The sequence below is a fragment of the Oryza brachyantha genome, chromosome 9 (assembly GCF_000231095.2).
Source record: "Oryza brachyantha chromosome 9, ObraRS2, whole genome shotgun sequence".
In the NCBI taxonomy this organism is placed as follows: Eukaryota; Viridiplantae; Streptophyta; class Magnoliopsida; order Poales; family Poaceae; genus Oryza; species Oryza brachyantha.
In genome coordinates, this window is record NC_023171.2 from 2,265,639 (window position 1) to 2,292,313 (window position 26,675).

Below are 26,675 nucleotides of genomic sequence, written 5' to 3' on the forward strand. Positions count from 1 at the left end.
TCGCCATTGGGCGATATAAGCACCACTCCAGCCCCAGCCCCCCCGATATGCGTAAGGAACCGTTGAAGTACATTGTCCAGTGGGGCAGCTCTTCTGGCACGGTTTCTAGTTGTACATCGGTCCACTCGGCTACAAAGTCGGTGTGTGCCTATGACCTTATCGCGGCGCGGGGCTTGAAGGTGATGTCGTATGGCATCATCTCCAGTGCCCACCTTGCGATGCGGCCTTGCACTTCCTTGTTGTGTATGATATCACCGAGTGGATAGGATGTGACGACTGAAACCTAGTGGGCTTGGAAGTAATGAACGAGTTTCCTTACCGTGATCAGGACGCCGTAGAGCAATTTTTAGACTTGGGGATACTTTAGCTTGGACTCCTCGAGTACTTCACTGACGAAGTAGACTGGTCGCTGCACCAATTGAGCGTGTCCATCTTCTTCCTGCTCGACCACGAGGATCATGTTGACGACTTGTTCTGTGGTTGAGACAGAGTAGGAGCGACTCGCTTGGGCTGGGCGAAGCCAGCACGGGGGAAGAGGTCAAGTATTTCTTGAAGTCCTCGAAGGCTTCTTGTGCTTCCGGGGTCCATGTGAAGTGGTCGGTCTTCTTACGTAACTTGAAGAAGGGCATCCCTCGTAGGCCGAGTCGTGATACGAATCGGCTAAGGGGTGCCATACATTCGGCCAGCTTCTGGACATGTCGGAGCTCGCTAGGAGGCTTCATGTTGACTATGGTCTAGACTTTCTCTAGGTTTGGCTTGATGCCTCGTCGGGATACGACGAAACCAAGGAGCATGCCAGATGGGACGCCAAACACACACTTTTCTGGATTTAGTTTCATCCTGTATCGCGGAGGTTATTGAAGGTTTCCTTTAGGTCATCTAGTAGGTCATCCTTCTTCCTCAACTTGACAACCACATTGTCGACGTATGCTTCTACGTTTCGCCCGATCTGGTCGTGGAGGCAACCCTGGATCGTTCGCTGATATGTTGCTCATGTGTTTTCCAGACCGAACGACATCGTGATGTAGCAGTACGCGACGAATGGTGTGATGAAGGCGGTCTTCATCTGATCAGCCTGTCTTAGGCTGATCTGATGGTAGCCCGAGTAGCAGTCGAGGAAGCTGAGTAATGCACAGCCAGCCGTCGAGTCTACGACTTGGTCGATGCGCGGCAGACCTGTCACGCCCAGAAATTCCTCACACGAATTTCTGAACTTAATTGTGTATTAAAATCCATGTCCAGGACCAGCCAGGGTACACAAGTAGACAATGTTGATTACATAACCATCGTTCTTAGAAACAACTGAAAGTAACACTTATTCTAACGAAAATGCAGCAGAAAGAAAAGTAGACTAGCTCTAGCGGGTACGGCTCCAGTCCACAGGCAAAGCTTCGACGGTAGACCAGCTCACTCCTGAGAGTCTCCTCCATCGGATTCCACTTCTAACTCTGGAGGGGGAAATTGGGCAAGGCTGAGTACAAACCACCGTACTCAACAAGTAGCATGGAAAACAGGGTAATAAATGATGCATAAGGATCAATAAGGATAGGCTAGGGTTAGTTGCAATAAAGCAGCATTTAAATAAATAACAGAGATTAAATTGAATAAAAGTAAATAAATAAATTAAAGAGTAAGTAAGTAACAGTTGTAAAATACCACAACACCGTCCAACGTTTACCACATTGCAACAGACCCAATCACTACTCAATGTTACACCACGTTGTAGTAGTCCCAAGCGAAAACCAGTTTACCCAGGTCATTAAAGGTTCAACTAATCACAGTGAAGCTAACAACCCGCCCTTAACCGTGGGCACGGCTATTCGAATAGATTTACTCTGATCAGAGGTATACTACTGTACCCACAAGACATAATCCCACTACACTTGAACGTGCGCCGACATACCACCATGGCATACCGGAAAGGGAACTATGATAGGACCCGTCGCATAACCCTCCCTATTCATTCGCACCACACTTCAGGTTTCGCCCCCTGCTTTAAACCAAGTCAGGCAGCCCCCTCTTGTGGCTAGGTGAATCCGGAAGCAACATAGGCCATCGTTACACCACGACTCCCATCCATACTCCATCACGCTCACCCTTGCCTGGGTACGTCGAATAGTTCGCAATTACACTCCAAATCCCACCGTTGCCCATTCTGGCTTGTGGTTAGCACGGAAATAACTTCCAGGGTTTCCTGTGAATCGGTCCTTAATTGTTATGGGTGCAACTCTCAAAACCAAGCACCCACGACCCACCATTAGCAATATTTTAGTTGGCATTAACTCGAACCGAGTAATGAATCATTACTACAGCTATTTAGAGCTAATCATGATTATTAAATGATCCCATGAGCTACTTGATCTAAGCACGGCTAAGCATTAACCTAGGCCTAACTCTAGTCATGTTACCCCTGGTCTAGCATGAATAAAGTTGGGTAAACAACGGCATAATAATAAGGATTACTCGAAAAATAAATAAAGTAAATACTTTAATGAAAACAATGTATATTTGAATAAATAAAGCGGGGAATTTGAAATAATAGGTTCAATATGATCAAAGATGAGTGCCACTTGCCTTGCTCTGGCCCCTGGGGAACTTCGGCGACGATCTCGAAATAAACCGACTCTTCGACGGGGTCCGAATCTAAGCGACAAAGCACAAAAATAAATAAAGCAGGCACAAACTCTACTGAAACAGTAAAAGAAAGTATTTTTAATGGATTCTTGATAATTTTATGAATTTAATGAAATTTGAATGGACCTAAACAGAGACAAGATGAATTAGATATGAATTTTAGAAGTTTTCTGGGTTTTTTTTAACTAAACAGAAAAGTACTAAATCAATTATTGTGCAATTAAATGGGGCGCTGACGTCAGTGGAGGGGAGAGGCCGCGCCGACAGGTGGGGTCCACCCGTCATTGGGAGAGAGGGGCGAGGGGAGGATGACAGGGGGACCACGAGAAAGGAGAGAGGAAGGGAAGGGAGGATGACAGGGGGACCACGCCGGCACCCATTGCCACCTCTCGCCGCCGTGCGCGCGTCGCGCGCTCGTCGTCGTCGTGTTGGCCGGCCACCGCTGCCCCTCTCAGCTGCGCCCTTGCGCCGCCGATTCGTGCGCGGTCGTCGCCGCGTCGCCGTCGTCGTGGCACCGCCGCCGTCCGCTAGCGCCGCCCAAAGCACCCACCGCCGGCCGCGCTCTCCTTTCCCCTCTCTGTTTCCCTCTCTCCTCCCGTGGGGCCCAGCCGTCAGCCTCTCCTCTCCCCTCTTCCCCACTGACAGGTGGCCCCCCACCCGTCAGCGCCGCCTCCTCTCTCGTCACTGACGTCCGCAGCCCCATTAATTGCGCAATAATTGATTTAGGACTTTTCTGTGTAGTTTAAAAACCCAGAAAACTTCTAAAATTCATAAGTAATTCATCTAGTCTCCGTTTAGGTCCATTCAAATTTCATTAAATTCATAAAATTGTCAAGAATCCATTAAAAATACTTTCTTTTGCTGTTTCAGTAGAGTTTGTGCCTGTTTTATTTATTTTTGTGCTTTGCCACTTAGATTTGGACCTCGCCGAAGAGCCGGTTTACTTCGAGATCGTCGCCGAAGTTCCCCAGGGGCCAGAGCAAGGCAAGTGGCACTCATCTTTGATCATATTGAACCCATTATTGCAAATTCCCTGCTTTGTTTATTCAAATATGCATTGTTTTAATTAAAGTATTTACTGTATTTATTTTTCGGGTAAACCTTATTATTATGCCGTTGATTATCCAACTTTATTCATGCTGGACCAGGGGTAACTTGATTAGAGTGGCCTAGGTTAATGCTTAGCCGTGCTTAGAACAAGTAGCTCATGGGATCACATTTAATCATGCTTAGTTCTGAATAGCTGTAATAATGATTCATCACCCGGTTCGGGTTAATGTCAACTAAAATATTGATAATGGTGGGCTGTGGGTGCATGGTTTTGAGAGTCGCACCCATGGCAATTAAGGACCGGTTCACGGGAAACCCTGGAAGTAATTAAGTGCTAACCACATGCCGAAATGGGTAAGGTGGGATTTGAAGCATGGCTTCGAACTATTTGACGTACCAAGGCAAGGGTAGGCGTGATGGAGTATGGACGGGCAATCGTGGTGTAACGAAAGTCTCTGCTGCTTCCGGATCTACCAAGGCACAAGAGGGGACTGCCCGACTTGGTGTAAAGGAGGGGGTGAAACCTGAAGTGCGGTGCGATTAAATAGGGAGGGTTATGTGACGGGTCCTATCACGGTCTCCTTTCCATTATACCATGGTGGTATGTCGGCGCACGTTCAAGTGTAGTGGAGTCGTGTCTTGTGGGTACAGCAGTACACCTTTGATCAGAGTATAATCTATTCGAATAGCCGTGCCCACGATTACGGGCGAACTCCCAGCTTCACTATGATTTGTGAACCTTTAATAACTTGAGTAAACTGGTTTTCACCCGGGACTACTGCAACGTGGTGTAACATTGAGTAGTGGTTGGGCCTATTGCAACGTGGTGTAACGTTGGACAGTGTTGTGGTATTTTACAACTGTTATTTACTTATCCTTTAATGTATTCAATTACCTTTATTCATTTTAATCTCTGTTATTTGTTTAACTGCTGCTTTATCGCAACTAACCCTAGCCTGTCCTTGATAATCCCTATGCATCATTTATTGCCCCCTTTTCCGTGTTACTTGTTGAGTACGGTGGTTTGTACTCAGCCTTGCCCCTTTTTCCCCCTCCAGAGCTAGTAGTTGAGTCCGATGGAGGTGACTCTCAGGAGTGAGCTGGTCTGCCGTCGAAGCTTTGCTTGTGGACTGGAGCCGTACCCGCTGGAGCTAGTCTACTTTTCTTTCCGCTGCATTTTCATTAGAATAAGTGTAATTTTCAGTTGTTTCTAAGAACGATGGTTATGTAATCGACATTGTCTTTTTGTGTACCCTGGCTGGTCCTGAACAGGGATTTAATATACAATTAAGTTCAGAAATTCGTGTGAGGAATTTCTGGGCGTGACATTCATGTCATCGAGCGTCTTGGCGAAGAGGATGTTGAGAGCACTTCCACCGTCGATGAGCACGTGCTTCAACTTGACGCTTTCGACGACTAGGGCTAGCACTAGTGGGTACCACCCTGGGTGAGCCACTCGGTCAGGATGATCCGAGCGGTCGAATGTGATCGAAACTTCCAACCAACGTAGGTACTGGGGGACGTCCACCGCAGTGGTGTTTGTCTCCCTTGATGCGAGCTTTTGCTTCCGTTTGGACTCGTATGCTAGCGGGCCACCAAATATGTGGTTTAGCTCGGCTTGCAGATCCTAGAAGTCGGCGTCTTTCTTGTCAGCGGGCTTCATCTTGCTTGGCCCGGCGGTCCCGACTGGTCTTTGGCTAACTGCTCTACGTAGTGATGCATGACAAAGTAATCTTTGGCCAAGTGGGAGGACTTCAGGTGGTAGGGGCACTTGCTGTTCATGACTTTGTCATAATCAGACATCTTGGAGCGCTGAATCGGCTGTCGATCTGCGACGGTGACCAGCTCCTCGGGCTGTGTTTCCGTGAGTCCAAGTCCTTCTTGTGCTCCTTCTTCTTTCCTTTGCCAGACAACTACCCTTTCTCATCGTGCTTGTCTCCCCGTGAAGCGGACACCGTGTCAGCGGCCACTGAATAGGAATTAGCCATGTCGAAGAGATCTTTAACAGTAGTCGGCTCTTTCCTGGTAAATTTGGCGATGAATGGCTCATCGCGTACCCCTTTTCGGAATGCGGCGATGACCACGTCATCTTCTATGTCTAGGATGGAATTGCATACCTCTGAGAACCGTTTGATATAGGCCCACAGAGATTCGCCCTTTCTTTGCTGGACTTGGTACAGATCGTACTTCGTCCTTGGCCTTTCGTATGTGCCCTGGAAATTGGCGATGAATCGTTCACGGAGCTCTGCCCATGAGTCAATGGACCGTTTGGGGAGCCCCGACAACCAATGTCCGACCGAATCATCCAGGGCAACTGGCAGATAGTTGGCCATGGCTTTGGTGTCGCCTCCTGCGGCCCAGATGGCCATGGAGTATACCGTGAGCCATGCCTTTGGATCGGTGGAGCCATTGTACTTCTTAATGCCAGTGGGCTTGAAACCAATCGGCCAAGTCAACTAACTTAAGTTCTTTGTGAAGGCCGGGACGCCATCTATCATGTCAGTGTCAGAGCTCTCGGGCGACCGATGCCTAGACCTCTAGCTATGACTTCGGTGGTCCCGGTCACGGTGGCGGTCCTCCCGGCGGGTGTGGCGTTGGTGTTCAAGCTTGCAGCGAAGGTCGGCGGAGTCCTCTTGATTAAGGCGCCACTTCTCAGCCCTGAGCTCTTGGCGTTGCCGATCCAGTCGGTGAATCTCGTCGTCGATGCGGCGTTGCCTTTCGACGGAGTCTCTCTTCCGCGCCGAGTCAGGAGAGTGCCGGCGTGCTCTGCTTTCGCTATGCGGCCGGGACCCAGTCGGTTACCGGGAGACGTTCGCTCGAGACCCGGGAGATCTGGACGACTGAGCCTTCGAACAAGCAGCTGGGGTACCTGTCGTGCACTGGAGGGAGTGCTGAATCGCAGCAGTAGTCACCATGGCCTTGACCTTGTTTATGGTTTCTACCACAGGTAGATCCGGCTATGGGAGCTGCTGGATGATGTCGCCGAGTAGATCGACAGCCGCACAGATGTTCTGCCGGGGCGTCTTGAAGACGTTATGTCCGTCGACTTGGGTCTGGAGCAGACTGCGCTGCATCTTGCGAGATTGGATTCGTAGCGCGGCCTGAGAGTGTGTCGCTTGTCGTTCCCTTTCCTCCCGCTCCTGGCGTTCCTTCTCTTCCTCTTGCCGCCTGGCTGCAGAAGAAGGCGACACCGGCTTGCTGGCGGCAAAGACCTCTCGGGGCGGCACAAAGCTTCTGTTGCTGCTCCGAGTCTCGGAAGCGTCGACCAAAGGAGTCGGTGCCGCCTCGAGATTGGTTTCGACTTCCATCGATGTCGCGCCCTGACTTGCCTGTCGAACCGAGCTAGGAGAGAGCATCTCCGTGTCGTGTGACCCAGATTGAATCTGAGTCTGACCCGATGCATCCTTGTTAGGCTCGAACCGGCAAACTTCTTCGTCAGAGTCGGAGGAGCTTGAGTCGGTGTACGACAATGCGCCAAACTGGTCGATCTAAAGCCTGATGCCGCCGAACTTGAAGGTTGAGCCCGGCAGGAACTTCCTCTTCATGATGTCCGAGTTGAAGTCCATCGAACTTCGCTGAAAAGAGCTTTAGAACGAAAAAGAAAGATAGCACACAACCTAACTGGCGCGGCAACTGTCAACGATTGGAGTCGACAATTAACTTATAGGGTGGCTACCGAGCTCGGAATTCGATGATTAATGATGAAGAAGAAAGCGATTTACTCAGGTTCAGGCTCTCGACGTGGCGAGATAATACCTTAATCCTGCTTGGCAATTGAATTGCGTAGATGAATCTCTGTTGCCCTCAAGGGGGCGCCCTGTCACACCTGGAGTTTCGTCCTAAGCCTAAATCGTAAAAAGAAATTCGTAAGCAACAATTGGCTTAATTAACTCAGGAAAAATCCCTCTAAAAGGAATTAATTCAATTAAATCGAGGCTCGCAAATCGACTAACAAGACTTAAATTTAAATTGCAGAAGTATAAAATTTGGCCAAACAAATTAATTTAAAACTCGGCAAAAGTGGGGTTTTCCTTTTTCCCTCCTTTTTCCTTTCTTTTTCCCTTCCTTCTCAAATTGGGCCGAAGTCCCTCTTTCTTTTTCCTTTTCTTTTTCTTTTTCTTTTTCTTCCCAGGCCGGCCCAGCCGAGCCGGCCCACCGCTTTTCCCTCGGCCGGCCCAGCCGACCGGCCGCCCTCCCCCGTCGCGCGCGCCCCGCCTGGGCCGCGGCTCCGGCCCAGCTCGCCCGCTCGCCCGCGTCGCGAAGTCCATCGCCGCTCCCTCCTCTCTCGCGCCACTGACAGGTGGGGCCCACCTGTCAGTGACCGTTTCGCCGCTCCGCGCCAGCCCGCGCCCGCGCCCGCGCCGCGCCGGCCGAGTCCGACTCCGCGCCGCCGCCGCAACCGCCGCCGCCGAGGCCGCGTCGTCCCCGACTCGGTCTCCAACCTCCGTCCGCCCTAGCCGGTGCCGCCACCCTATAAATCCCGAGCCGTCGTGCGCCGTCGCCCACTTTCCGCCGTCGCTCGTGTTGCCGCCGCGCTGCCGCCTCTCGCCGCCGCCGCGCAATCTTGCCACCAGTCGCCGCTCGTCGCCGCCTAGCCGCGTCATCGTCTCCGCCTTCGCGTCGCCGACCTTTCCCGGACTCTCGTCATCGCCGGTGGACGCGTCTCGCCCGCCGCGGCTCCTCCAATCACCGCCGCCGCGTCTCGCCCGTCGCCGCCACCCGTCGATCTCCGCCGCCGTTGCCGATCTCCCGCTCCCACCCGCGTCGCCACCTCTGCCTCGACCTCGCCGACCCGCCCGCGCTCTCGCCGCCGCCGGTGAGCACCCGCAACCTCCTCCCCTCTCTCTCCCCCTTTCCGACCGACCGCCGCCGAGTCGCGCGCCGTCGCCGGACGTGTGCGAAGCTCGCTCCTCCCACCGGCCGCCACGGTCGTCGTCGCCTTCGCGTCGCTGACGTCTAGCTGCCGTCATTTGTGGCCGCGCGTGCCACGCCGTCGCTGCTCGCCAGTCGCCGTCGTCGCTGTTCTGCCGGGTGCGCCCGTGCATCGCCGCCTCCGCCGTTGTCGCCGTCGCGCCGTCGCCGGACGCCGGTCGTCGTCGTCGCGCCGTCGCCGTCGCCGTCGCCGTGCGCTGCCGCCGCCGCGTCGCCCGCCGCTTTCGCCGGTCGCCACCGTCCGCCCGAGCCGCGCGCTCTGCTCCCCTCCTCTCTGTTCCCCTCTCACTGACGAGTGGGCCCTACCCGTCAGTCGTTCCCCGCGCCCGCCTCCTCTCTCTCCTCCCCGGGCCCGCGTGTCAATCTCTTCCTCCCCCTCCCTCTCACCGACAGGTGGTCCCCACCTGTCAGCCGTCAGCTTCCTCTCTCCTCGCTGACGTCAGCAGCCCCATTAATTGCGCAATAATTGATTTAGGACTTTTCTGTTTAGCTAAAAAACCCAGAAAACTTCTAAAATTCATAAGTAATTCATCTAGTCTCCGTTTAGGTCCATTCAAATTTCATTAAATTCATAAAATTGTCAAGAATCCATTAAAAATAGTTTCTTTTACTGTTTCAATAGAGTTTGTGCCTGTTTTATTTATTTTTGTGCTTTGTCGCTTAGATTCGGACCCCGCCGAAGAGCCGGTTTACTTCGAGATCGTCGCCGAAGTTCCCCAAGGGCCAGAGCAAGGCAAGTGACACTCATCCTTGATCATATTGAACCCATTATTGCAAATTCCCCGCTTTATTATTTCAAATATGCATTGTTTTAAGTAAAATATTTACTTTATGTTATTTTCGGGTAAACCTTGTTATTATGCCGTTGTTTACCCAACCTTATTCATTGCTGGACCAGGGGTAACTTGATTAGAGTTAGGCCTAGGTTAATGCTTAGCCATGCTTAGAACAAATAGCTCATGAGATCACATTTAATCATGCGTAGTTCTGAATAGCTGAGATAATGACTCACTACCCAGTTCGGGTTAATGTCAACTAAAATATTGATAATGGTGGGCTGTGGGTGCATGGTTTTGAGAGTCGCACCCATGGCGATTAAGGACCGGTTCACGGGAAACCCTGGAAGTAAATAAGTGCTAACCACATGCCGAAGTGGGTAAGGTGGGATTTGAAGCATGACTTCGAACTATTTGACGTACCCAGGCAAGGGTAGGCGTGATGGAGTATGGACGGGCAATCGTGGTGTAACGAAAGCTTCTCCTGCTTCCGGATCTACCAAGGCACAAGAGGGGACTGCCCGACTTGGTGTAAAGGAGGGGGTGAAACCTGAAGTGTGGTACGATTAAATAGGGAGGGTTGTGTAACGGGTCCTATCACGGTCTCCTTTCCGGTATACCATGGTGGTATGTCGGCGCACGTTCAAGTGTAGTGGAGTCGTGTCTTGTGGGTACAGTAGTACACCTCTGATCAGAGTATAAACTATTCGAATAGCCGTGCCCACGGTTACGGGCGAACTCCCAGCTTCACTGTGATTAGTGAACCTCTAATAACTTGAGTAAACTGGTTATCACTCGGGACTACTGCAACGTGGTGTAACGTTGGACAGTGTTGTGGTACTTTACAACTGCTGTTTATTTATGTTTTACTGTACTTAATCACCTTTGTTCTTTTAAGCTCTGTTATTTGGTTTAACTACTGCTTTATCGCAACTAACCCTAGCTTGTCCTTGTTAATCCCTACGCATCATTTATCTTCCCCTTGTCCGTGTTACTTGTTGAGTACGGTGGTTTGTACTCAGCCTTGCTTAACTTTCCCACCCCAGAGCTAGAAGTCGAGTCCGATGGAGGTGCCTCTCAGGAGTGAGCTGTTCCGCCGTCGAAGTGTTGCCTGTGGACTGGAGCCGTACCCGCTGGAGCTAGTCTACCTTTTTTTTTTCCGCTGCATTTCCGCTAGAATAAGTGTAATTTTCAGTTGTTTCTAAGAACGATGGTTATGTAATCAACATTGTCTTTTTGTGTACCCTGGCTGGTCCTGGACAGGGATTTAATACACAATTAAGTTCAGAAATTCGTGTGAGGAATTTCTGGGCGTGACATGTTGCAACTAACCTTAGCCTGTCCTTGTTAATCCCTATGCATCATTTATTTTTCCCCCTTGTCTGTGTTACTTGTTGAGTACGGTGGTTTGTACTCAGCCTTGCTTAACTTTCCCACCCCAGAGTTAGAAGTTGAGTCCGATGGAGGTGCCTCTCAGGAGTGAGCTGTTTCGCCGTCGAAGCGTTGCCTGTGGACTGGAGCCGTACCCGCTGGAGCTAGTCTACCCCTTTGTTTTTCTTTCCGCTGCATTTCCGCTAGAATAAGTGTAATTTTCAGTTGTTCCTAAGAACGATGGTTATGTAATCAACATTGTCTTTTTGTGTACCCTGGCTGGTCCTGGACAGGGATTTAATACACAATTAAGTTCAGAAATTTGTGAGAGGAATTTCTGGGATTGACACGCCCCGTACCCCTTATATAGTGGGGGAAGGGCTAAGGATATGATAGATTCCTAATCTAGTAAGACTAAGATCTATCCCAATTCGGTTATAGCTCGGGTCCAAAGTACACGACATACAATCCGGTACGTACCAGACCCCTAGCCGATACCGTACAGATATGTTCTCTTTTCTATTCGGTACCCCATTGACCATACGTATTTGTATAGTCTCCGGATACCCCCGGTATAGGTATCCCATAGTATCAAAGCCGACTCTCACGGTTGTGCATACAGGTCAAGTGTGTAAGCGGGGTAGTATGTGCAAGCGGGCCCGCCCGTCGGTTGGGCTGGGCTACGCGGTACTCTTATGGTTCTGGAGAGTGGACTATTACAAAATTCTAATGGCTAGTTACCACTATCTAAATTTTAGAAACTCCAATACTCTATATTCACTGTCTATTAGAAACTCCAATACTCCATATCCACTATTGAAGATCAATTTTTAGTATAATTGCTAGAATTTGGTATAGAGAGTCATTTAATTATTCTCTTGAAGATGCTCTTAGAAGCAAGTACTATGAGACTCTTGTTCCAAACCCTAAGATGCCATATAAAATTAAATGGTGAGGTGGAGAAGGGAAGAGAAGAGAGGATACAAGCAATGAGTCACCCCTCATGGTAGCCTCCACAAAATCTCTAAAGAAGAAATAAAGTGAAATAATAGGTTGACTAATCAATGATTGAAAATAGTGTATTAGAGGGATAGATGTGATGGGTTCTACCTGTCTATCTTTGAGTTAATAAATTATATATATGGATAAAATTAGACATGACACCTAACTTTATTATAAAACTTGGTCTAATACTCTCTCCCAATGCTAGTCAAATGCATTTCTAGTGAGTTTGCAAGTGATTTTAGTTTTTTTTTAAATGATCGAGTCATATGAAAATAAACTCGATGTGCTCTTTATTCTATTGGGACGTAGTCTTATAATTTTTTTATGAGAGAATTGACCTGCTAATCGTGGATTAGATGGTAGTTAGAAGCCTGTTAGGAGGGAGAGAAAGAGAGCGGAGAATACACAACAACACACTCCACAATACGAGAGAAATATCTCATCTTTGAGTTTTGACTCGCGCGACCCCACACGGAGGGGATGGGCGGCTACGAGAACGGCGACTCGCCGGCGGCGGCCGCCGCCGGGGAGGGCGGCGTCATCCTGGGCGTCGACGGGGGCACCACTAACACCGTCTGCGTCTGCCTGCCGGTCGCAATGCCGCCGCCGGAGTCGCCCGCCGCCGTCCCCGTCTTGTCCCGCGCCGTCGCCGGCTGCTCCAACCGCAACTCCGTCGGAGGTAACGGCCCTGCGAGCTTGGCCCAGTCTCGTGGCGCCTCCCGGTGCGTTCCGTATCTATTAGTTGGATCTTGGGGTTTGGCGATCGGTATCTGGGGTCAGATTCTGGCGATTTGCAGTGCCCGTGGCCGTGAACGCTGCTGTTGTTGTGTGATTCTGGTGAATTTTGTGATGAAATAGTGTTTCCCCCGTCTTAAGAACTGCAACAAGTGATGGATCTTGTCAATTGGGCGAGGGTTTCAGATAAGAAGATTAATTGTTTGCACAATTATAAGCTTGAGTATCTCCGAAAAATTTCTAATGTGAAATTTATTGACAATTTTGAAACCAAAAAAAAAAGTCCATCTGTTTATTATAGATTGAGTGGATTCGTGCCTAGAATCATCTGGTCCAGATACTTATGAGAAATGGACATTTCGGTTGCTAAACTTTATTGTTGATAGAGCAGTCCGATAAATTTTATGTGGATGTTGATCAGTATAAAACTAAAAATCACAACATTACTTAAACATCATGTTGACACCATTGTTATTTTGAACTTTATAATTGATTCCGAAGGATAGTGCACACTCAAACCATACATGTTTTCTCACTGTGTAATTGGATGTTGGGAATGTTTCCAAGTATTAACTCATATTTTTAATTGTCTAGGTGTTATAAATAATTATAGATAGAATTGAGTATGGCAAGAGTTTTTCTCAAGTTAACTGATCACTTTGTCCTTTATCTTATTTCAGAAAGTGCTGCACTGGAAACTCTAGAACAGGTCATGGGACAAGCCCTCATGATGGCCAACACAGATCATTCAGCCGTCCGCGCAGTTTGTTTAGCTGTATCTGGAGTTAACCATCCATCTGATCAGCAGAGGATGCTGGACTGGATTAGGTATTGTTCTCTGCATATATGTTCTTCCCATAAATACATCCTCTGCCCACTTTAAATAGCATCAATAAATTGTGTAAATCATGGCATCTAATTAAATAGGACACAATCTGATTCTAGCAAGCAATGCATGAGTCAAGTTTCTCACTTGCTGCTAAGTGCTAAGTGATCCTTTCTGTTCTCCAGAGATATCTTCCCTGGCCATGTCAAGTTTTATGTGGAAAACGATGCGGTGGCTGCCCTGGCTAGTGGTACAATGGGAAAGCTTCATGGTTGTGTATTGATAGCGGGTACAGGAAGCATAGCTTATGGGGTCACGGAAGATGGAAAAGTAGCAAGAGCTGCTGGTGCTGGGCCTGTTTTGGGCGACTGGGGTAGGTGAGTTACAGCATTTATAACAGAAGAATGCTAGAAATTCCAATTATAAATGTGTTATTTGAAGTTGACATATCGTTTCTGTTTTGGGATTTTCTTTGCATTGTGCTCTCCCAGAAAAGGCTTCTGACCTATATCATGAGAATCAGAAAATATGTTATTTATTTCCAAGGGATAATGAATTTTCACTTGGTGTGAAGATCCACTACCAGAATCGAACATGACATCCTTAATTAAGGGTGAATGAGCATTTAAAACTGTTAGCATTTCAATAGAGTGACAGGAAAATATAGGTTACACAAATTGACCATGAATACGTCTAAATCCTTAGGAAAATTACAAAATTTTCCAAATTGATATATTTTCAATGGCTTTTACTTGTGACAAAGGAAAATATAGGTGACACGTGTACATTAATGCAGTGGATATGGCATTGCTGCACAGGCCCTGACAGCAGTCGTAAAAGCATATGATGGACGTGGACCACATACTAATCTTACAAGACAGATCCTTAGGAAACTTGAGCTTTCTTCACCAGATGAATTGATTGGGTAAGTTGTGTCACATATATATCCTTTTGCCCAACAGATTATATTTTAGTTGTATCTTGCTATTAAATTTTTACCATAGAAATTATCACTATTGTCAAACATCCTTTTTGAGATCTTTTGCCCATTCTGAAACGTGTTTTTGTTATGCGTTAAAGCTCATCGCATCCAACGCCTCCATATTTTAACCTATGAAGGCGATACTATAGTATGTAAGACCAAAATGGTATCTCAGTGTTGATTAAAAAAAAAAAGAAACTGAGATTGTTTCATATTTTAGCTTGCAAACTATGGATATTTGGAGTATTTTAGTTTATCATCCTTGTCTGTGACGCAGGTGGACGTATGCAGATCCATCTTGGGCCCGTATTGCAGCACTTGTTCCTGTTGTGGTATCTTCTGCTGAAGATGGTGATGAAGTAGCAAACAAAATATTGCGTGATTCAGTGCAAGAGTTAGCTGATAGTGTTGTTGCTGTTGTTCGTCGCCTCACATTGTGTGGTGAAGGTAGTAATTCAGCACAGCTTGTGTTTTATTCTACCAAACAAAATTCTTGATGTTATTCATGAAATGAATGGAGAGATTGCATCATATAATACCAAAGCAAGTAGAAATTTTTTATGTTACTGCAACCAGGAATTTCCAGCTTTGGTCCAAGATATTCTTCAAAACTGTAGTTCCATTTTCAGGTGGTGCACAGCATAAGTTATTGCACTTTGAATTCAGGTTTTGGGCCAAGCCCAACTTGATACCAGCATGGAATCAATTTGACACAAAAGCACACACCTTTAGAGATTATTTAGGGCAATGATATCAGATATTTATATTGTTATAAGTTGTTAACTCTTTGAAGAATTGAGTAAAACATTGTTGCTTCCTTGTTACTCTTTGCAGATGGAAATGACCAATTTCCACTTGTTTTGGTTGGAGGTGTCCTCGAAGGCAACAAAAAATGGAACATTAGTGGTGAGGTTGTAAGATGTATTTCCGAAGTCTTCCCAGGTGTCCATCCTATTCGACCTGAGGTTAGTACTACTCTGTCCTGTCGTCAACTTTATTTTCCTAGCAGTGTAATTTTCTAGAGATTCCAAAGGTCAAAGAGATTAAACATTTTGTGGTGCTGTACCTTTTTCAAATTTCAAGGGAATACAATTTTTTCTTTACAAGTATTTTTTGTTCAATGCGTGTAGATGATGGATGCTCATGCTACATTAGTCTACGTAGTTAATGTTGTCAAATTTAGTTCTGCGTATATTTCTGTCTCCAGGGTTGAAGTATGAACAATTTTTGGGCATGACAAAGATAAAAGGTTATTTTATCACATTTTTGCAGGTGGAACCAGCAATTGGTGCAGCATTACTTGCATGGAGCTATCATCGTAAAGGACTGAAACTGGAAAACGGAAGTTGATTTCTAGCATATCAAATTATTTCAACTGTAAATTACAGAACTAAACAACCAAAGGATGAATAAGATTGGAATGGTGAGACAGGCTCATTCATCAGCACCAGGGTGGCTGCTGCGTGAAGAATGGATGGATGTGTTTTCTGTGCAGTGTGTAAGCGGGGAACATACATTTCTGATGTAGTTAATTAGCGTGTTCAAAGAATTATTCACGACATTTGGTTCTAACTCTTGGTGACTTGTACGAATGCTATTAGAGTTCCAAGAGAAACATGTATGAATAGGCCATGTTAAAATGTGTATTTTTTTACCTTTTCGGTTAACTTGGTCTCTGTTTGATCGAAATGCCGAAGTGCCCAACTGATCCAATCGTCTCTGCATTTATTTGATATGATATGATTTTGTTGGCAGAATAAGATTACACGAATATGTTACAAATATCTGCAAGTTTGCAACTATCACCATCACCTTTTCGCTTTTGCTTATGTTTATAAGCCAAATTTTGAATTTTTTCAACCTTAAATTTAAAGTTGATTTTGGTGGTTTTTTATCCTAGTTTATTTTTTTAACCTTGGTTTTTAGATTGATAAGAACACATATATAGAAGTTTTATTCATAAATTATTTTTCGTTTGTAAATATGCTATTTCGCTTTTACCCCGTATAGTGATTTCCCTAATTTGGATGGTCTGAGTTGAGAACTTGAGATTGTTAAAGAATAACTCAAAATATATCAATTTCGCAATTGCCATGTTGGTTACATGTGATCTTAGACTGCAAAATTCTACTTGGCACTTTATTTTACATCAGCATACAGGTTCCTAATACTGCCAATTGTAGATTTGTAGGGTGAAAGTAGAAGAGTGAAGTGGCGCAGATCAAAACATTCTCGCGAATACAAAAATGTCATTGCTCAAAAAGACATACAATAGATACACCACTTGGTCAATCTCATACATAAATCCATACATCTTCTATCATTGTGGAAGCCAAGCCACATGATAGATTGGTTTCACGGACTCCATTAACATACTTCTTAGTCCATCAAGTGGAACACTATTTCAGATTTTGTGTTTTGCAGACCAGCAGATCACAACCCATAGGGCCATAGCCGTATGCAAGCGCTAACTAATGAAGGCTCATTTACAAAGTACAGAAAGGCTACCAAAAACTACTACCAGAATGGGTAACAAGCTACTTTTGAATCACCTAACCCTTGATTCGGCAACAAAAGAAGGGCATCATCTACAAAAGCCGTATCAAACCACTAGAAATGCAGAGTCATGTCGTCAAGCTGTCAAGCCTTTTGCTAACACTATAGTCGCAGATATAAATATGAAGCATTTTACTTTGACATGTTCAAATGCTTCTTGATCATATTTAAGATCTCCATCACCTGTTAAAAGAGATAATACAATTAAAACCAAAAATATCATAACTTACAAGCATAACAGTAATTAACAAAGAATAGAAACATCATGGGTTTACAACGCTATAACAAAAGAGTGATAATGAATTACTGTAGAAACTATATTACATCAATTTTGTTTCTTTAGAGAGATTTCATATTTCATTATTGAAACAGAGATTTAATCAGAATAGTATACTTACACCAGTGTAGTACTGCAAGACTGGAGAATAGTGGTCAAGTGCAATATAAATTTTTGCAAGCAGATCTGTTAATGCCTCAACCTCGTCACCAAGTAAATCTACCTGTAAAAAACAACAAATCACATTGCAATTCCTTCTCATTTTAAGATACTATCTAGGTTACAGACTGCCGCAGTTGATGGGATAAGCAGTTGCGGAAAACAAATATGCAAAGTGCTACTGTTTACATTTAAAAATTCCATTACCTCGAGCTCAGCTCTCTGAAGATTGAAACCTCTTGTCTCAGATATTTCCTTGTATCTCAAGGCCTTCTTTTTAAAAGTATTGCCTTCTTTCGCAATGAGTTTACATTGCTCTTTCAATAGACTGAACCTGTTTTGCATAATTACAACAGAGAAAAGTCATAGGCAATGAGAATTGTAAAAGTAATGGTAACAACAAACCTCAACAAACATTGTGACAAAAGAAAGTAGTGGATGAATGGAAAATACAAGCACCTTGATTCATTGTGCTGAACTTTGTTTGCAATGGTAGTTTGCTGGTCTGTAATGAACTTTTCAAAACATCTCATAGATTCAACAACACTTCTCATGCATTCTGTAAACTCCAATTCTTTAGGAATGAATGATGAAAATGTCTTCTCCTTTTCTTTAATGATGGCATGCAAAACTTTATTTTGTTGCTCTAACTCCTTCTGAGAGTCTGACACAATCCTAAATCTATCATTTAACTCATTCAGAGCAATCTCATCATGATGAACATGCTGCAGAGCTTGCTCCAACCTGTTAACAATGACATCAAACTCCATACTCTTTTCATAAATGTAGGAATCTTGCTTTTCAATTTTGCCTCTTAGTGAACCAAGTTCATGGAATAGTAAATCCATATGACCCTTCATTGATTCAAATCCAATCTGTGACAAATATTCCTCCTCCCTCATCACTAAATCCAAGGAGTCCACTGTGAGTATCAATTTGTCAATCGCTTGAATTTGCAGAGATGATGTTTCAGCGGACCTATTTTCCTCACTGTTTCTTAACAGCAAATTAAAGTTTGAAATTGCTTCAGCCATGGCCTCGTTCTGAATAATTGAGCAGATATCTTGATTCATATTAAACTCCATCTCATAACCATGCAATCCCATTTTTATTTCACTAATAAACTCTGTTATTAAGATCTTTTGCATCTCTTCTCTAATTATGGTTTCAATGCTTGCATCTTCAATATCAGATTCTAGCCTCTTAATTTGATTTATGTAGTCTGCCTCAGTGAATGTGAAATGTGAACTCTTAGTTGGAGTAGCACATGTTTCATCCTCTTCATTGTCAGTTGGAGCATATTGTAGCTGATGGCTATGAGAATTTACAACCTTCATCTTGTCTTGTTGACCAGGAAATACATCAGTCTTGCTGCGAATGATTCTTTTATTCTCCATCAGGACCTCATCCAATTTTGCAATGACTCCACAGATTTTCTTCCTCATGAGCTCAAATTCTTTGTTATTTCGTAAATGCCAGGGCGTAGTTCCTTCTTTTTTTAGGTTCTCCCGCTTTAGTCTGAATATCTCTTCTGTCTTCTCTTGCAAAGCCGAATCATGCTGCCGTTTCATCTGATTCATCATTTTATTAAAATGAATTATCAAATCATCCCTATCCATGTGCTTCAGAACTATTGGATCAATAAAAATATCTTCATTAGAGGCTTTAGAACTATCTTCCTTAGTTAATCCATCTTTAGAGGATTTTTCCTTCACTCTATGCTTACTCACATCTTCCGCACCATCAAAGTTATTATAGTGTGATACTGAAAGTCCCCACTCAGAATTCATGAGTGATTCAGAAATGGTGTCAAGTTGTTGGCGAAGGCTATAAACTTCTTCATGGAATCTATCTCGACCCTCACATAAACTCAAACCACTATTTCTGAATTGCCGCAGCTTTTCATTCAAGAACGCTATCTCTGCATCTTTGGACACAATCTGCCGCGCTGCTTCTTGCTCTACAGCACTTATAGTTCCCTTCATAACAGATTTAGTAACATATCTGAAGACCTGAAGCCCAATATTTATTTCATCCCATATGGCATCATAATCATCTACATTCAACTCATTTTCATTAGAACAAGATTCCTCCTGAATAGTGGCGCTTCCATTCATATCACTTTGGGCTAATGGTACATCCAGAGTCTCCAGGCTCTCTGCCATATTTCCACTGCAAACAAGGAAAAAGAAAGAAAATCACAAAGGAGAATGACTAAAGCATCCCACTTCCAAATACAGAAGTGCAAAACACAAAGGGGAATGGCTAACCATCTCACTTAAACGGAATCCTGTTTTATTAATTAATAATATGAATCACCTCACTGCATCCTAAAGGGAAATGAAACACCTCATCACCAATGGTTCTAACAATCTTTAAAATACCTTGAAACACAATAAAAGAATTCTTTAAAATATATGGAATTGAACGTTTTAGAATGCATTGTACTGCTTAACAGAAGATATAAGCAAAATAAAGCAACAGGGACAGAAGCATATATCATATTTACCAAAAGACAAACAGACATTAACAAGGGCAATAATACAGTCACGGGGCACTGGCATTCAAATAAACCCCGATTTCCTTTTGGGAAATAAACAGCTTGCAATTAGTACTGCATCACGCACACATACTCGATGAGTGACATGGAGTTGAATCCCTAAGCTTTTTGGGAACAAAAACACTGCTATTAGTATTAAGGTTAAGGCAAATTAAGGGAGAAACTTCCAGACTTGAGTTGAACCTAGGGGTCACAGTTTCACCAAAAAAAAAAACTAGGGTTCATAGGAAAAAAAAAAGGTGCGTGGATAGAGAGGGATGGTAAAGAGGATGTGGCTGCGTAACAGATGAGTGGATGCTCACCGGTGAGGATGCGGCGGAAACAGCAGGATGACGGCGGCCCTGCTCGCCGAAGATCCGCGCGGGCGGCGGGCGAACTCGCGCAGTAGGAGACCAAACCGGACCGAGAGCGACGCCCAAGGACGGGATTTACTTTTATGTTTTTACTCTTTTTTTTTTGATCGGAAGATATACTCGAGTGAGGCAGCCGCAACCAAACATACCCTATACCCTAAGAGCCCGCAATAAATTTGATCATCTAAATTAGTTTCATCCTTCGTATTTTTATGTACGTAACTACATCATTCATATATGGCATCCTATGTACTTAACTACATCATTCATATATAGCATCCTCTATATCTCTTTGGAGGATGGAGAGATCATCTAAATATGAAGGTTCTCTCTCCTAATATGGATGACATCTTAAAAATAAATGATAGGATAGCCGTTCTGTTGGAGCTCAATTTGTAGTCTTTATCCTCTATTTTTAGGATAGAGAATAGGATAGATGAGCTATTGGAGATGCTCTAAGGCCAGTTTGATTCAGCCCGGACTATTAAACCATATTGTTGGATTAACTAGATACACGTCATTATAAATTTGTTGGTTCCTAACATGCCACTAGAAATAGGGATATTTGTTATTGTCGGAGATATAGGCCCAGGATATCTCCTATGAGTGGTTGGTGTGCAGCGACTGTGGACACAGGAACTCTCAAACCTGAGAGGGAAGGGAGATCGGGCCCCAAGGGGTGGCCTTGAGTGGGCGCCGGAGGGGTTGGAGCTCTCCCGACCCCCTCGGCGCGTGGCTCGAGCACCACGGGGCCCACCGCGCGGCGGACGCGGCCTCGGTGCCCAACAACTGCAGTTATTGAGGTGGGAAGGAGCTTGAGGCGCGCGACGCCCGCATGATGGGCATGCGCATGCGCCACATTAAATGCAGCACAGGCGCGCATGCGCTCCTATTCGCTCCCGTAGGAAAAGAGGCAAAAAAGGGGACATACGTCCATAACAGCGCAGCGATGCCCCCGTCACCGCAGGGATGGCTTGTCCGCTCTCCATCGCCACCACATTAAATGCAATGGACGGGTGCGGAGAGGTAAGGGTGCCTGCCCTATTCGGACCGCTGGGTCCGAATGAGTACTGGCCCTACGGTTTAGACGCTGACCGATGGGACCGGGCAGGAGAGGCGTGGCCATCCCCTCCGCCAACTTTCTAACTGATGGGACTAGGTAAGGATGGCACGACTTCCCACCACACCTACCCTTTAACGAATAGGACTGGACATGAGCTGTATGACACTAGTAGATTGCTACAGCATTAGCCAAGCGGCTACTAACCGTAGCGTAATAATAGCCTATGCATTGGTAGCTAGTATGACCATGACAACTGTGGTGTCCCCTTACTAGTATAAAGGAGGCCCTGGCCAACCGTTAAATGGGGAGGGGAGGGACCAACGAGGGACCAAAAAAAGACACATAGGGGAACATTCCCTCGAAAGCTTGTACGCATTTACTCGGATAGTGCTCAAGCAACAGGAGTAGGGTATTACGCCTCCCGGTGGTCCGAACTTGTATAATTTCTACTGCGTATTCTCTCACTCACAGGGCTTTTTCGGACTCAACCTTGCATCCCCGGCCGAACTCACAAAGGGGGTTCGCTAAACTTCCGCTCGAGGAGCTCAATCCCCGACAGCTAGCGTGCCAGTTAGGGGTGCGTTGTTTGGGTTTTTGAAAGCCTCCCTTTCCCGCCTTCCGGGGGGTCTTCTTCGATCTCAATTATTGGTCAGTGATGGCGGAACGGCCGGGAAACCATGTTCCGCCCCCACCCCGCGACCGAAACATGGTGGTAGAGGACGTGTGGGACGACATCGACGCGGCCGGTGAGGGCGATAACAACCCCCATTACCGACATCGCAAGCGTCCTCGCAGATCTCCTCCACCGCCACCGCAACCTGACGCCCCCGCGGCAAGCCAAGATCCCGTAGTGGCGCAGGCGGCCGCGGCTGATGTGGACGCCCCTGAGCACGCTAGGGGCAGGAGCAATGCCGCCTGGAGTTTGGCACCCCTGAGGGTGCTCTCCAGGCAGACGAGGCGCTCCTACGCCACCCCCGGTCACCGTAGATCGAGGAACCAACGCCCAGCGCTGGCTGGACGATGTGGCCAAGCTAGTCGTGACGGCACAGCAGCAACTTGTCACCGCCGACCGCACGTGTGCCAACAATACAAACATGCATGCATGAGAACAACTAAGCCTAAACCACAACAATTACACTTAAGAGGTTCACATAAGTATCGAAACACACATGCAAGGAAATAAAGGTACGAGCTAGCAACTAACAGTCATTACAACCCAGTGAAATCGAATAGACAGAATAACAAATAAAAGAGTCTATAGATAGTGGGGTGACTGAGAGGGAGAGGCCGGACTGTCTGGCTTTAGGGCGGATGGTCCAGCCGACACTATCTATCCAGGAAAAAGAATGTGACCCCTCTCAATTCCTACATCTTCTCCCCTTTGGCATCAAGGCAATAAAAAGGAAGTGTATAGGAGGGAATGAGAGGATCACTCCTCGTCATCATCATCCTCCTCCTCGTCGTCATCAGCTTCCTCCTCCTCCTCCTCGGTGTCTTGATCACTGTCTTGAGTAGTGCGTGAAGAAGATGCACTAGCTACCCTTGTCGTCAATTCTGCCTCATAGGCCACAAACGGGTCAATGTACTCTTCATCATCGGACTCTTGAGGGATATCGTGCTCGACATTATGTAGAAACTTATTGAGCTTTGTCTCAATAGACTTGACCTTCAGTGCCATCTTCTTTGCAAAGCCCAAAGATAGCAGAAAGAGCCCTCTTGATTGACGAAGAGGAAGAAGAGCCACAAGAAGGATGAACTAGCTGTGAGGTGGAACTAGTTGGCTTTCCCTTTGAACCAGTAATCTTAGGAGCCTGTGGAATCTTCGGGCAATAGGCATAGTGCTCGCATTCTCCCTTGAAGTGAAAGCCTATAATCTTTTGGATCATCATATGAAGGAAAGGAGCATAGGACAGGCCGTTGGAGGGATCAAGGACAATCATTTGTATCTCATTCCAAATGTACTTCATGACATTGAATGGTTGAGCTGTGGAACACATGCGGAGAAGCAAAGCTGCATGCCTAGTGGTGAGAGTTGATTTGTCTCCACTCTTGGGAGACAAAGTGGTCTTGATAATCTTCAAAAGAAGATCAAAATGTGGAAGGAGGCCTTTACTTGTGCCAAGGTGCACTTGATGATTGTCATCCATATATAGCCTCCGAATCACATCTTGAGAAAGAGCTGGCTCATTATGAAGACTTGGCTTGTTAAGGTCATGCTCATCAAGCTCTAGGATTGACGCAAAGTGTGACATGGTGACTGTGTACTCCAATCCTTCCATCAGCGACCTGATATGTTCCTCCGTCCCATCTTCACTATCCTCAAAGTATGCAGTTGCATAGAACTGCCCAATCAGCTCAGCACTCCAAGCATGCTCCAAACTCATGAGCTTGTCCACATTTTTCTCATGGCACATGTGGACCGCTGTCTTTGCCACCTTACTCCTCTGTTTGCCCAAGAACTCCCAATCAATCCATTTCATCTCTATGATGGAGAGCTTCTTGGGACCCATGAAGATTGAGTTGTACCAATTGCCTTGTACATAGGTATAGAACCGAAAGTCCAAGTCACAAGCAAGTTGTGCCTCTCGTGCCCTTCCACGATTAGTCTTTGTCTTGGCCATGTTCCTCAGGTAATCCACCCTCTTCCTTGGGGGTCTCGTGCCGGCCAGGGAAAATTTGCACCTTCTTGGGAGTGAGGGGAATATCTCCTACCGCTTCTTCATGATTGGGACGCTAAGCATCACACGCCCTTGGAGCATTCCCTTGAGCAGCATTTGAAGGAGTACCTTGACAAGAGCCAGAGGGGCGTGGCTCTTCAATGCGAATCCCACCACTTGGGTGTTGGCGATTCACAGTTCTCTTCACCTTCCTCCTTGGAATTGGGGCATCCACCTTTTTCTTCCCCATTCTCCCTCTGGGAAAATTCACCGATGGAGAGTGATCACCATCTGACTCTATGGAGGTTGAAACAGGATCTTGTCTCTTGTTGCGTCTCTTCTCAGGCACATTGCTGCTGCTTCCTCGAGTCATGATGATCTTACAAACATAGAATCAAAGAAGGTATGAATAATGACTGTAAGATAGAGCCAAAGGTGTGCATTGGTCTAGAAACTAGGCAGAGGCTGGATAGTCCAGTCAGGACTCTCAGTTAGACCGAGCCCCTTGGCCGGATCGTCCGGTCAAGAACACTAGATCGTCTGGTCCTGGGAAGGAAGACAGAAATTGACCAATGCATTTTGAGTTTCACAATAGATCAGCTAACTAGGCATTTAGTACAATGACCCTATGTGGTTGAAAAGTATCCTACATTCTCAGATTGGTAGATCGGGCAAAAACGATATTGGAAACTTGAGAACAGATTCAAACAAATACCTGAGGTCGTGAGTCATCGATCCTTGTCGCGGGATGAATTCTTCACTTCCAAAGGAAGGAAAAACGTGGAACCCGATGGAGTTTCGATAAAGGAAACAAGGGATCACCGTAGGGGGCTTGAGCAGTTAGGGTTTGAGAGAGAGAGAGAAGAGATTGGATGAACTGAGATGAGGGAGTCGGCCTCGTGGGCTTTTATAGCCCGAGGGCCGGACTGTCCGACCGCCTCATAGAAGCTGGCCGAGGGCTTTGGTTTTTTCCTCCTTTTCCCTCTCTTTTCCCTCTTTTTTCCTTTTTTCGGATTTGGGCCGCAACCCAAATATTCTCCTCCTTTCTTTTTCCCTTCCTCGTCCTTTCTTCTTTTTCCTCCCCTCTCCCTTCCTTCCCCTTGGGCCGGCCCAGCTAAGCGTGGCCCATGACTCTTCTCCTCCTCCCCCATGCCTGCGCATCCCTCCTACCCAGCCGATTCGCCCTGGCCCAGCTCCTGCGCCTACACCGCCAAAGTTCAGCCTCCCTCCCTCCTCCTCCTGTCATGGCCTGACCGAGCCCGCGCCGCCTCTATGGCCGAGTCCACCTCTGCCGCCGCAACCGCCACCGCCCACCGCGCCTGTGTCGGCTACCGCTCCCCTATAAATCTCCCCTCCACGCACTGCTGCCACTTTTTCTCCCTGCACCCGAGCACCGCCGTCTCTTCACCGCTGATCAATCTCGTCACCCGTACGCCGACGTCCGCTGCGCCGTCCGTCAACGCCTCCTCTCCGACTCCCGTCAATACCTAGTACGGGTTAATGCTAACTAAAATATTGATAATGGTGGACTGTGAGTGCATGGTTTTGAGAGTCGTACCCATGGCAATTAAGGACCGGTTCGCAGGAAACACTGAAAGTTATTTTAGTGTTAACCACAAGCCAGAAAGGCAACGGTGGGATTTGAAGTGTAATTATGAACTATTCGACATACCTAGACTAGGGTGAGCGTGATGGAGTATGGATGGACCCTACGACGGTCTATGGTGCTTTCTGATTCATCTAGGCATGAGAGGGGGCTGCCCGCCTTGGTGTAAAGGAGGGAGAGAAACCTGCAGTGTGTTGCGATTGAAAAGGGAGGGTTATGCAACGGGTCCTATCACAGGTTCCTTTCCAGTATGCCCTGGTGGTATGTGGGCACACATTCAAGTGTAGTGGAACTGTGTCTTGTGGGTACAGTAGTACACCTTTGATCAAAGTAAACCTATTCAAATAGTCATGCCCACGGTTACGGGCGAACTGCTAGATTCATTGTGATTAGTTGAACCTTTAATGGCCTGAGTAAACTGGCACTGGTTTGGGACTACAGCAGCGTGGTGTAACGTTGAGTAGTGGTTGGGCCTGTTGCAACGTGGTGTAATGTTAGACAGTGATGTTGGTACTTTACAAATGTTATTTATTTTCTTATTTATTTATGCTATTCTACTTAAATCTCTGTTATTTATTAAATGCTGCTTTATTGCAAATTGCAATTAACCTTAGCCTATTCCTTGTGATCCACTACATCATTTGTTCGTGAGAGGTGTGGATAAGTTAACTTATCCGGCACGGTAAACGTAGTAATAGATTAGTACATGATTAATTAATTATTAATTTTTAAAAAATATAAAATAGATTAATATGATTTTTTAAAAAAACTTTCCTATAGAATTTTTTTGCAAAAAATACACCGTTCAGCAGTTTGGGAAGCGTGCGCGCGGGAAAACGAAGGAGGTAAGTTAACTTACCTGGGGGGCGAACGCGACCTTACTACCCCTATTCCATGCTACTTGTTGAGTACGGTGGTTTGTACTTAGCCTTGTATAATTTTCCCCTTCAGAGCTAGAGATTGAATCCAATGGAGGTGACTCTTAGGAGTAAACTATCCGCCTGTGGACTGGAGTAGTGTTATGCTGAAGCTAGTCTGTGTTATCTTTCTGCTGTATTTTTGTTAATTTAATTGTTATTTTCAGTTGTTTCTAAGAACGATGGTTATGTAATCAACATTGTCTATTTGTGTAC

The 26,675-nt window shown here is 46.1% G+C and overlaps 2 protein-coding genes across 2 annotated transcripts; one reads left to right on the top strand and one right to left on the bottom strand.

Moving 5' to 3' along the window:
* The first annotated feature begins 12,156 nt into the window (after positions 1 to 12,156).
* LOC102700827 (N-acetyl-D-glucosamine kinase-like) lies at positions 12,157 to 16,029 on the top strand. The gene is made up of 7 exons (XM_006660977.3): positions 12,157 to 12,447; positions 13,184 to 13,331; positions 13,515 to 13,706; positions 14,126 to 14,254; positions 14,589 to 14,758; positions 15,146 to 15,276; positions 15,584 to 16,029. The coding sequence occupies exons 1-7, from the start codon at positions 12,249 to 12,251 to the stop codon at positions 15,659 to 15,661; spliced, it is 1,047 nt and encodes a 348-aa protein (XP_006661040.3). The 5' UTR covers positions 12,157 to 12,248; the 3' UTR covers positions 15,662 to 16,029.
* A 534-nt stretch (positions 16,030 to 16,563) lies between these two features.
* On the bottom strand, positions 16,564 to 20,295 carry LOC102703515 (WPP domain-associated protein-like). The gene is made up of 5 exons (XM_006660370.3): positions 20,166 to 20,295; positions 17,763 to 19,475; positions 17,511 to 17,637; positions 17,266 to 17,367; positions 16,564 to 17,050 (listed from the first exon to the last, which is right to left on the bottom strand). The coding sequence occupies exons 2-5, from the start codon at positions 19,466 to 19,468 to the stop codon at positions 17,000 to 17,002; spliced, it is 1,986 nt and encodes a 661-aa protein (XP_006660433.1). The 5' UTR covers positions 19,469 to 19,475; positions 20,166 to 20,295; the 3' UTR covers positions 16,564 to 16,999.
* Between the last annotated feature and the right edge of the window lie 6,380 nt (positions 20,296 to 26,675).